At 45.0% G+C, this 12,799-nt stretch overlaps 1 protein-coding gene across 8 annotated transcripts in view; it reads right to left on the bottom strand.

Moving 5' to 3' along the window:
* KCNAB2 (potassium voltage-gated channel subfamily A regulatory beta subunit 2) overlaps positions 1-12,799 on the bottom strand; it is a 1,347,681-nt gene that overhangs the window by 185,272 nt on the left and 1,149,610 nt on the right. For all 8 annotated transcript variants that reach the window (XM_069610272.1, XM_069610273.1, XM_069610271.1 and 5 more), the window contains one exon: positions 3,990-4,076. In XM_069610272.1, coding sequence (XP_069466373.1) covers positions 3,990-4,076 — 87 coding nt within the window. The remainder of the gene's footprint in view (positions 1-3,989; positions 4,077-12,799) is intronic.

Below are 12,799 nucleotides of genomic sequence, written 5' to 3'. Positions count from 1 at the left end.
ACCTGTTCGAAGAGCTCCCTCCACCTAGTTAGCCTCCTCTTCAGAGCGCTTGGAGTCAGTGCGTTGCACGTGGTACAACCTTCCCAGCCGTGATCAGGACCAAGAAAGCAGAGGCAAAGAGTGTAGGGGTCAGACGTAGGAAAGAGCCGCCCGAAGGCTGGACACCTGCTGAAGCACACTGAAGTCAACATGCGCCGGGGTGGAGCGTGACACTGGAGGACCAAGTACCGAAATTACAAATAAAAGACAAAAAGATAGAAGAATAATCCGAGGAAGAGCGCGTGGTATTACATGGCAGGGCCAAACCCAGGAGCGCTGGTGAAATCGGCCCGTTCCCGTCATCAGGGAAAAGGGGACTGCGGTGTGGTGCCAGTGGGCGGAGTCAGGGTAGCGCATGCTCCCAGGGCCGCACCCCTGCATGCCTCTAAATTTAAAGGGAAAGAAGGTCTTTATGTCTCCTGTCCCTAGGAAGGGACGCCCATGCAGTATGGAGGAAAGGGGACGAGACGCAAGAGTAAGTGAATGCCTCAATTAATACTGATAAGAGCATACTCTCGATTAAAGATTCTTGCAGACATTATGAACGGTTCTGGGAATTTCTGCCAGGCTCAAATACTGTAGCAAACTGGTGTTCCAGAAACATGTGACTCAAACGACAGGCCCCTGTTTTGCCTATGTTTTAGGCTTTATCCTTGCACTGGCCTCTCTTGAGACTGAACCAGTTTTCGTACAGACTGAACAAGGATCGGATTCTTCAGTTGGAGACCAGATGCTGTGGCAAAGGAGAATTTTTCAGACTAAGCCAAGGACCTTCGGCAGACATGCAAAATTTTTTGTCTACAGAAATCATGGGCACCTGGTACAATAAAGCTATATAGTTATGCCTTGAGAATATAGGTACACTGGCGTCTGCCAGGACACTTGGGTTTACATCCTTTGGGGTGAATGCTGTTAATTATTTTGACTTACTACTGAACTGTGATCCTTACAAGCTCTATCAGCTGAACCGGCAACATTTGTCTGTTTGATATCTTTTTAACGGCCTCAGTTGAGAGGGGCTTTGAACTATAAGGGTCCCACTTTTGAGACTTTGGCTATTCAATTTTACATTTCTCAGTGGACAGGGAAGGATCTAAACTCAAATTTCTCTTAAAACAGGGTGCAGGACCACCTCGTAAAGGCCCCTCCTGCAAGGCTGCTCTCTCAACCCAATTCCCCTAGTTAGTATTAGGGGTGCTCCCCTCACACCATGTGTGTGGCTCCCCTGCACCCTCTCCTCTTGCTATACCCCACCCCTCCACTTACCTGCGCTCCATCGCCAGCCCGTGAGACCGAAGCACAACACACTGTGCGTCGCCCTCGTTGTGACACTCTTCTGTGCGTCATGCTTGGGGCTTGCGGTCGGGAGACGACAAATTGACAAAGAATACAAGGTTTGTAGACTATTCTGTGTTTCTAGATTTTCCTGCATGTTGTGCTATGTGGGGTCTCAAGGTTCACAAGCCTACAGTCTAGGATCTCATAGACTACTCCTCTCAGCTCTATGTCCATTCTTAAGCCTTACAAAACCAATCTGTTCCCCCTAAGGTTGCCAGATGCGATTGTTTGATCATGTCCCAAACAGGAGTAGAAACCTCAGTATTTGGACGTTATTCTCCTAGTGTGACCAGCGCTTTCTGGATCGAAGCACATTTGGAGGATACCCTCAGTTCTGCAGATTGGTCTAATGAAGCTATATTTTCTATACTGTACTGCAAGTCTGTTTCTAGTCAAGCTTTAAAACTGCATAATATGGAGAACCGTCCCCTACTATAAAATTTCTGTTTCGCTAAACTACACAAAGAAAAAAGTCGACAAATCTTTAAAAAGCAGAAGCCAGTATTAATCAAACTATTTTGCTTATAGGATTACTAATGGCCAACCTTTACTGGCATTTTGTATTTAAGCTTCGTCTAAAGGCTTTCTACAGTTCTGATGGATGACTCGGATGATGGTTCTCTGGAGAACATTGACTGATGTGATGGGACCTTTGCTTGATCAAGAAAAGAAGAACAGACAGAGGACAACTACAATAAGAGGAAATGGGGAGTACAGCAACTCCCTCTCTAACTATCATCATTGAAAAGGAGGGTTATTGTAATTGGTTCTTTATAACGTGCTTAATACCCATAGGTTTCTAAGCGCGGACCTGGGGATCGAACCTGTGTTTGCGCTGTGTCATCTTGCGTACAAGGCGAGTGCGTTTCCCCTGAGCTATCCTCCTGAGACTGGGTCTTGTAATCTATTAAAAATCCTTCGTGAAACATTTTGAAAAGGTCTTGCTGCTGTCAAAATAAAGAAAAGAGTTCAGACATAATACTCTCTTTGGTGCCCTTAAGAAGCACCCTACTTTGCATGTAACTAATCAAACTCGCAATTATGAATATATAATGAAAATGTGTTGCATATAAGAGACTGCATTTTAATGCTACAGTTCAAACATGGAGGTTTAAAAGTGACGTGTTTGCAGCACAATAATCGCGGATAGCAAAGGCTCCATAAAGATGTTCCTGTTCGGCTGACCATTATAAATATATGTACTGGCACATCGGACTAGCTTTTATTAGGGGACACGAGTAAAGTGTGCAGTCTAAAGTATTAGCAGAAGAATGGCATGTTGAAATTAAGCAGGATATTTCCAACCATCTGTGTTTACATTGCAAGATATAAAAGGCATGATAGCAGTGTTGCATTTAAACTCTTTGGAAACAGGGAGATGTTTTCGGTGATTAACTTAGCTCGAGGAGCAAAGATCAACTTTTTACCTAACTCTTTGAAACTAGAAGTGGTATAAATAGGACCTCAGATACTGAAGAGTGGACAACAGAGGAAGGTAGCCATTAATAAGAATAGTGAATGACCTCTTCTGCTTGAAGGACGACCATAATGAGGCGATAGAATTGATATTGATCAATTGTCAATCAGATACAGGCAGCATAGTTTTAAGTGACATTTTCAGTGATGTCAGGTCATTTGAAAAACAAAGCTGATGCTTCATTAAAAGTATGTGGTGCACTCTTAAATGATGACCTTAGAGCTCAATTGTATAAGCATATGTAGGGATATGGATTGAGATTAAGTTTGTGATAGGATTTAGCATTAATAACAAAGCAAATGGTGAAATAGAAGCCCATGACTTAAATAAAGCAGCAATATTTTTAAAGCCCGAGGTGTAGGTTATTAAGGATTATGAAATATAAAAGCAACACAGAAGTGATCTATAGTTATTACGAAAAGAGAAATAAATCAAAAGTGTTGAGCAGTTTTAACGATCCATCATCATTGTTAGCCAGTTGCATTTGAGGGGAATTATTTATTGGAGGGGTGAGAAAGTAGTGGAATTGATTTTTTGTATTCAAGACGAGTGGAAAGGAGTATATTTTTGCCCTTTGGATCTCTGGGAGAGAAATTACCTTATTCAATTATCTTTCTGTTAGAGTGGCTTGATTTTTAATCATGAAGCAATTAAAAGGCATGATGTTTAATTTGTACACATTTTTAACCAAGAGAATCTGCTTACTTGGCATGTGTACAATAACTTGAATAACTTGAATTACTGTGACAAATTTCCCAATTTAATCTCATGTTGTTACTTCAACAGTGTCCTTTGTTTATTTCAACGTACACCTTATGCTTTGTGTATGTCAATGTACACAGTAACAAATTTTAGGTATTCTCAGAATACTATGAGCGAAGTGTATTGAGAATATGAACTATCTCAAACTACTCAGTAATAAAGAATTGGACAATGCTGAATAACACAAACATTCAGTTTCCTTGGTTTGCTTACCAAAGGTTCTATCCACAACTGCATTCTTTCATAGCAAAGTCATATTCTTCAAATACCAACAAAATTCACATTGATCGAGTTTGGAACAAAAGCATTGTTTTTGATGTTCACTCTGCCGGCAAATAAGTATTTATAGATGAGCCGCTGAAAGGGTGCCTACCTTCCATTGGCGTGTTTGGATCTGGCCGGTTTGCAAACACAACATCCACGTATTCTAACTGCAACCGTTCTAGTGATGCTTTCAAACCTGGGGATTAACCAAATATAAATAATTTTAACACACTGTCAATTTTGATACATTTCTTGTCCCAAGACATCCTAAATGACCTAAACAAAACAAAATCACTGACCCATGAGGCATAATTAGCATGTGGAAGCAGATTGTCTGCTAATGATATGGGAATGTAAACAAGCAATAATTGCCTGATTTTGTCTGCAATCCTGAGACATCGGACTGTATCTCTCGGCAGTGACTGAGTTTAGCCAAACCTGCATCACAATATCCAAACAATTTGAGGCTCTGGGAGTTCTGTCTCTGGAACAATCGATTTGCAGTGTCCTAGCTGACACAATGTGCTACTTTGCTGCATATTCAAACATGGCTTACAAAGACACTGTTTTCCACTGCTCCATTTAAAAAATAAAAATAAACATTTTGGACACCACCATCACAATAATATGCTACCAGGCGGACTCTCCCAAGACATGTGTGTCTCTGTCTCGATGTATCCTTTCTGAAGTCATTACCTCCCAGTATGTGCAGTTGTTTTGGCACAAACATTCACTGTGAAGCCTGAATCCGTGTGTATCCCCTTGTCCTGTCTGCTAAGAGAATTACAGTTCACAGCTATCCCGGATACACCCGCTGTCAAAGGTCCTCCTCCCCTCCTTGAAAGCTTTTGTCAGCTATGGTTTAAGTTACTTACCGGTAACTATTGTTCTCCAGCATGGGTCTGGCATGGATTCACATGCTTGTGAATATTCTCCATTGTCCTCAGTAAAAGAAAAAACTGTTCCCCTTTCAATAAAAAACAGTATTTCTCCTGTAAACTAATCACTGTCCTCTGGGTCATACTGCCCCCATCCAATGACAGTCCTCTCCCTAAGCTCCTCCTCTAGCAGCCATCTTCAGATCTGTTCTGTTAAACACGTCAAGTGGCTGTATGACCAAGAAGAGCCGCCGAGGGGTCGGAGGGAGGGTTTGCATGTGAATCCATGCCAGACCCATGCTGGAGAACAATAGTTACAGGTATGTAACTTAAATCTTCTCCAGCATGCAGTCTGGTATGTATTCACAAGCTCGTCAATAACGAATACATAGCAGTACAACATTACACAACCACGAGAGGTGGCAAGGCTCAACAGAAGCAATCAACTCTCACCTCTGGAAGAGGCTCACCTCTAGTGAACAGGTTGCAAAGCACTTCGTGGCCGACTCTGGACCACGGCCTGGAATCCCTGTTGATGCAGTAGAACTTTGTGAAGATGTCCAGCAGGGGCACACCGACAGGCACGCCATAGTCGCAGCGATCACTCTGTTGGATTGGGCACTCAGACGGCCAGACAGTAGTCGGCTCGCCAACCGATGACATTGTTGGATGCAGCCCTAGAGCCACCTTGAGATGGAAGCCTTGGACAAAGCCTTCCCATGGTTCGCAGGACCAAAGTTCATGAACAGTTGTTAAGTCTTCTGAAAACTCTTTGTGCATGTCACGTAGAACTTCAGGTCACGAGCAACATCCAGCGAACACAAGGCCATTTCAGTCGGTGACAAAGGCTTCAGGAAAAAAACTGGTAACACCAAAGGCTCGCTGAGGTGGACTTCCAACGGAACATTCAGCATGAAAGGGGGGGGGGGGGTGCATCCGCAGCACCACCCTCGATTTGTGGAAAGTCAGATATGGTTGCTTTCAGGATGAGGCCTGGATCTCACCTACCCTCCTGGCAGAGGTGATGGCCACAAGGAAAGCCGTTTTTCATGAGAGGAACTCGAGAGGGGCCTGATGCATAGGCTCGAAGGGGGCCCCATGAGCCTCGTCAGAACCACAATGAGTTCCCACGCAGGGGGCAGGAGCCTTCCCCGGCGGAAAAGATCAAAAAGGTCGTTTGCGGAACTCATTGACGAGTCGATGAGACCAAAGTGAAGATCTTCCTGGAGACATGGTGTAGCGGGAGATAGCCGCCAGATGTACCTTGATAGAGGCCAGCGCCAGTCCGGCCTTGGCCAAGTATAGCAAGTATGGAAGATCCTGCGGGGCAGTGAGACTCAGAGGGGTAATCTGTGACCAGCACCACATAGCAAAACGCTTCCACTTGTGACCATAGCACTTCAAAGTCGAGGACGCCCTGGCTTTGCCTTGGCAAGGACCTCCCTGAAGTCTGCAGCCAACTCAAACCCTCCAAACTCTAGGGCTGCAGGAGCCAAGCCCTCAGGTTCAGCGATCCTGGGTTGTGATGAAAGCTTGCGCCTCCTCCTCTGGTGAGGAGATCCGGAACCACCGGCAGCTTGACCGGAGGCGACACTGACAGGCTGAAAAGGTCTGGATACCAAATCTTCCTCGGCCATGCCGGGCCGATGAGTATCATCTAGCATGGACACTGAGTGTGTTGATGACTCGTAGCAGGATAGGGAACCGGGGGTGGGTGGAACGCGTACAGAAACAGCCCTTTCCAAGGGAAGGAGAAAGCATCCCCCAGGCCCCTCGGCTGGTGGAACCTGCTAGCAAACTTCTGCCACTTTGAGTTCGCTGCCGTCGCAAACAGATCTATCTGAGGGAGTCTGCAATGGTGTTCTTGACTCCCACCAAGTGCAGAGGGACGAGGAACATCCCCTGTCCAACGGCCCATAAGTCCTGTGCTTCCATGGAGAGCACCAGGGACCGAGTGCCCCGCTGCTTCCTGATGTAAAACATGGTGGTTGTATTGTCTATGAAGATCTTCACCACCTTGCCTTTCAGAGACGGGAGAAACGACTTGAGGGCCCAGAATACTGCCCATAGCTCCGGGGTGTTGATGTGAAGATCCTTCTCCTCCGGCAACCACATGCCTCTGGCGTGCAGAAGTCCGGTGTGCGCTCCACCCTCCCCCTAGGGAGGCATCCGTGGTGACAGTCTGCTGGTATGGCGGGCTCTGAAATCCTGTGCCTTGGGCGACGTTGGAGCAAACTTGAGGACTCCCAACACTGAAGCATGCAGTAAAAATCTGAAGATGGCTGCCAGAGGAGGGGCTTAGGGAGAGGACCACCATTGGATGGGGGCATTATGACCCAGAGGACAGTGATTTGTTTAGAGGAGAAATGCAGTTTTTAAGTGAAAGTGAAACCGTTTCTTCTTTTACCAAGGATTTCCAGCCTGACAATGGGGAATATTCATGAGCATGGAAATCCATGCCAGACCCCATGCTAGAGAAGGTATATTATCTTTGGCTTATAGACCTTTAACTGGCCTGGCCCCCAAACGTGCACTTTATTGCTAAAAACAGCTTATGACTATCGTCCTCAAAAAGGGCATCTAAGAAAAATATTCAGTTTGGGTACCCTGTACTTGAGCAACACATGACATTTTTTTTTTAAAAGCCAGCTACCTACCTTCCCTTTCCAATACTGGCTGGTAAGAAAGTCAGCAAAATTGAAAAAGGACAGAAGCTCCGAATAACATACTGTGAACATTAGATCTCATTGTTCTTTGCTTCACAAAGTGATCCTGCCCCATGATGCCTGCCAGCGCAAGCAATTGAGTGACAATGGGTCACCTGTTCATAACATCAGACAACTTCTCTGTTTCAGACATAGAAATATGCAGAGGCTGTCTAATTTTTTATTAAACCATCAATCTGTGCTGCGAACAACTGAAGTGGAAGGTAAGGGCAAACAGAGAGCCCTCCCATAATTAAGTTAATCAGATTTTAATTATAATTCTGATAATGAAAGTTAATGTCGACAATACTGTGCAATTTAGCACTAGCTCTAAAGATGAGAAGCAATGTCAAATTGGGATTTTGAAAAGATCTGGGGAATCGATGACAAAACGAGTGACTCTGCTCTGGACAGAATTGTATTTGTTTTTTTGTAATTGAAGAAAAGATTCCGGAACGGTCTGGTAAATAATGAACTGAAACGAGGTTTGACTGTAAATCCTTTTTAAAAGAAATGCTAAAACAACCACAGATTAACTTCTAGTGCCAACACATGGAACAAACAAATCGTAAAACTGAAGATTTCTTTTTAGTTCTGAAGCGGGGTTAGATACTCTAGTGTTTGCAAAAATTGCACATTACAAAAAAGAATCAAGCACTGGTTAAAAGACCAGCACACACTACACTGAGGGGTCAATTCACAAAAAGGTTTACCAGCGCAAAAGGCTTTGCATGATTGGATTAATTTTGTGAATAATGAACCCATCAACAAAACGTATTCATCAGGATTGGTTGACACATAGCAAAGTGCAGCCAAATCCCCAACGTGATGTACTCTCATCTGTGGCATCACTGTGCGTCTTAAACCTGTGCCTAGTCTCATTGCCATTGTAGGGAATTTAGGCACGTATTAGCTCCTTCTTGATATGTACAAGAAGTTAGTTCCCCTGTCCTAACTTAGATCTTGTGATGAAGAAATGCAACAGACATTTTGAAATGTACCAAGTAAGCTCCTCAGTTTAAAAGGAGAGTTAAGATGGTCATAATGCTTTCAAGCATGGTCCCAATAGCCAATTTCTGATGCAACGTCTTTCTCAAGGCACACAGAGGAAGGCACAAGGATGTCAAAACTCATGGTCCATTCAGATACCACCAAATCAAGGACTTACATTTGGGACATATTACATGTTAATCAACGTTTGTGCATTCAGATCATAATTTCTTCCACACAGTGTCTAAAAGAAGATTCTGTATATTCAGATACTTTCCTAGCCTAAGTAGGGTCTGAATGGAATCTGCATACATTTAACATAAGATTATTTTGTGGAAATGTACAAGTGTGGCCAGTGGCCAGAGATACAAATTAACAAGAAGACAGTCGGGTGCCCTCTGGGACTTCACGTGACAGGTTCACCTAAAAAGATTCACAACAGTCTATAGCTGCCCTGTAAGACTGAATCCACTCCGCGGCTGGACAATGTGCTTGATAAAATTGGAGATGCCCAAGAAGGGCATTGTGGTAGATGCTGTCAAAAGCTGCCTGTGGGTCAAAAGGTACTAAATCTGAGACACTGTCGCCATCAGCCTCCCTTCTAAGATCATCTATAACCAATACCAGGATTGATTCCCAGCTTAAGTATTATCCAGAAGAGTCAGATTTTCTACAAGGAGTTGAAGTTATTCATTTGGCACACTCTCAATCAATGTTCCAGGAAATCAGTGCTTGGAGATAGAATGGTAATTGTTTGGATCATTGGTGTCTAGATTCTACTTCTTCAAGTGTGGTAATACAACAGCTTGTTTAAAATTAGGAAACAGATGCCGTTTCCTAGGATGAGTTTATGATGTTTTGAAGGTCAGATGCCAAGAAAGGTACGAGAGCTTTCTCAAGTTTCACAGGACAGGAGTGCTTCAGCAGCCATGCTGGTTTGTATTCCAAGATCAGGGTTAAACCTAAGAAATATTATATAATACAATATTGTTATGAATCTGGTTTACTTCATCACAGAAAAATGAAGCCAAAGAGGCGCACACTTGTTGTGATGTGCTATTCGCACTGGGAATTCACATATTTATTTCATTTAAAACTCATAACAGTTATTTTATTCCATCTGGAGCTGCAAGTATTTGATTTGCATAAAGACATTTCTTAGTATAAAGAATCCTCTTCTATCGAGTCTGTAAAATCTTCATCTTTTTTTTGCTGTGTTGGGCAGTCAGTTTGATGCAATTGTTCTTCTGCATGACATACGTTTTGTCTTAATTCACGCAGATCATGAGAAAACCAGGGCTGAGATGTTTGTTTTTAGTTTAATAAGCATTTGTTTGACTGAGGATATTATGTTTAATTCACTTACGCATTTCTTAGTCAATGGCCAAATCAAGATACTGATACATATTCATAGTAGAGTTCAGTTAAGGAGTACGACACAGACATTGCATTAATCACAGGACATTTGCCTGTTGGTTAAAAGCAACAAGTTAGTTACCTGTAACTCCTGTTCTCCAGCATGGGTCTTACATGGATTCACATGCTATGATTATTTCCCATCGTCAGGCTGGGAATCCTCTAATAGCTAAAGCTAAAACCTCTAGTGCTGTCCCTTTGTGTCATACTGCCCCAGCCAATGACATTCGTCCTCATAAGCTCCAACCCTGGGGGCCATCTTCGCATTTGGTTGTGCATGTAAAGCTGCAGTAGGAACTAAGAAGAGCCAGAGAGGGGAAGGAAGGAGAGTTTGCATGTAACACCAGAGAGAAACGCGATAGTCACTGCAATGTCTCAGGTGGAATGGGCTCTTGGCCAGCCTTGTAGGGGTCTGTTGGCGAGACAATGGCAATGCGCGATACAGCCGGAGAGCCACCTGGGGACGGGAGTCTTAGACAGGGCCTTTCCATGCTCCATAGGTCCAAAATGGACAAAAAGCTGAGAAGTCTTTTGAAAGTCTTTAGTGCGTGCAACATAGAAATAGGCACGCGCAACGTCCAGCAAATTTAAAAATCTTTCAGCAGGTGAAGAAGGGTTTGCAAAGAAAACTGGTAGAACCACAGGCTCTCGTTTAGATAAAAGTCTGACAGGATCTTTGGCATAACCCCCTTAGCTGGATGGAACAACAAATATGGAGGCTTACAGGACAGAACATGCATTTCGCCAACCCACCTGGCCATGGTGATTGCCACCAGGAAGGCCGTCCTCCATGAAAGAAACTTCAAGGATGTCCCCTGCATAGGTTCAACAGAGGCCCCATCAGCTTCGACAGTACCACATTTAGCTCCCTTGTTGGCTGAATATACTTGTACTTTACCTACGTTTCTTGCCCTCCTCTCCATCTACCACAGTTTGGAGGGTGGTACTCAATACCGCACACTTTCATTAAGCTACTCTGCCTTCCCCAACCGAGTCCTCCATTCCAGAGGGGCATCAGCGCACACTTCATATGCCCCCAAGGCTCCCTCCATCCAGAGATGACGCCCCCTACCCCACCACAGTGACGCATTAGAAGCCCCTTCTATCCAACAGTAACTACTCTGCATTCTACCTTTCCTCCTCCCCAACCGCCTCCACCCCCCCCCCCCCCCCCAAGGGATTTTGCACAAGGTCAGTGGTACTCAAATTTGGAAGACTTGCTTCCGCACCTTCACTCTATGGTACAACCATCCTCCCAGAGCCTATCCTCTGGGTATTTTGTTTTTATCCTTTTACCTTTTATACAGTATACATGTGTGTTCTTCCTTTAGAGAGACACGATCCAAGGCCCAGAAGAGTCCATAGCACACCTAGGAACTTCCACCCCGATGTAGACCAAGGATTGGTAGCTTTCGTGCCTGCAGCCTGACCTACATTAGGTCATAGATAAGGACACATACACAGACTTCTTGCCGTACTTGGACTATTTCATTTTGCATACTTTGTGTTGTATAACTATAACCCAGGCGGGTTGCGCTCCGTCTGGTATGGGCCCTGTGGTAAATGCCTTGTAATCTGCATGATTTAGGAGTTCATTTTCAATGTGCCAGATCTGCCTGGGCCACTCGGGTGTAATGAGGATCATCTTGCAGTGGCAACGTCCGAGTGTGTTGATCATTTGTAGCAACAGAAGAATCGACGGCAAAGTGTACCGGAAGAGGCCCACCAAAGGGAATGAGAAGGCGTCCCCCAGACTCCTGGCCTGAGGATACCTGCTAGCAAACTTCTGGCACTTGGTGTTGGTAGCTGTCGCAATGAGGTTGATTTCAGGGAGACGCCACTCATTGAAGTGACAAGACACTTGTGCTTGCTGGTGCTCCCATTCGTGGCAGGACGGCAGCTCCCTGATGAGAGTCTGCGATGGTGTTCTAAACGGCTGCCAGGTGAAATGGGACGAGACACATCCATTGAGCAATGAACCAGTGCATCAGATTCTTCGCTCCCGAGAGAGAACGGAGGAGCGCACCCCCCCCCCCTGCCTCCTGATGTAAAACATGGTGGTCGTGTTGTCGTGAAGACCCGCACCATCTTGCCCTGGGGCTGAGGCTGAAAAGACTTGATAGCACAGAAAACTGTCCGTAGTTCCAGGATGTTGATGTGCAATTCTTTTCTTCCGGGAGCCAGCGGCCTCTGCTGTATGAATGTCCTGTGTGGGCTCCCCAACCCTCTAGAGATGCATTAGTTGCGACTTTCATCGCCTGATACCAGGGGATCTGAAAGGGAGCACCCTCTGAGAGATGCAGGTGAAGTGACCACCACTGCAGGGCCTGTCGGAATGCCCGATTGAGGGCAAGCTTGTTGTGTAATTCGCTGGTGACTTGCTGAAGGGGGAATAGATGGATGCAGGAGGACATCCTCCCCAGCAGGGTCTTGATGGATCAGACTGCTGCAACAATAGCCATTGGACCTGTCCCAGGATAGCCTTCACTCTCGAAGGAGCCGCTAGACACGAGAGTGTGTTGAGTCGGGATGCCAGGAATAGCGCGTTCTGAGATGGTGCTATGTAGGATTTCTGATAATTTATTGAAACTCCCAGAGAAGTCAGAGTCTGGATGCACAGTGTGCTCGATTACATGGGTGCGAGAGCGGGATCAGATCAACTAATCATCTAAGTAAGGATAGACGTAGATTCCCTTGCGATGCAGGTGCGCTTCCACTGGAGTCAAGCACTTGTCTTCTCGAAACGACAAAACACAGGAAGTTCCAATGTTTGTGATGAATGGGGATGTGGAAGTAAGCATCCTCCAAGTCGAGGATCTCCAGGAAATCTCCTTCCTCCAGTTGGTCGAGCACATGCTGCCACGTGACCATCCTGAATTTTGGGACTTGAGGTATTTTTTGAGGTGTCACAAGTCTGGAACGGGCCTCCA

The sequence above is a fragment of the Ambystoma mexicanum genome, chromosome 8 (genome assembly GCF_040938575.1).
Source record: "Ambystoma mexicanum isolate Mex_15411 chromosome 8, UKY_AmexF1_1, whole genome shotgun sequence".
NCBI classification, from domain to species: Eukaryota; Metazoa; Chordata; class Amphibia; order Caudata; family Ambystomatidae; genus Ambystoma; species Ambystoma mexicanum.
This window is presented reverse-complemented; position numbering and strand designations above follow the sequence as displayed.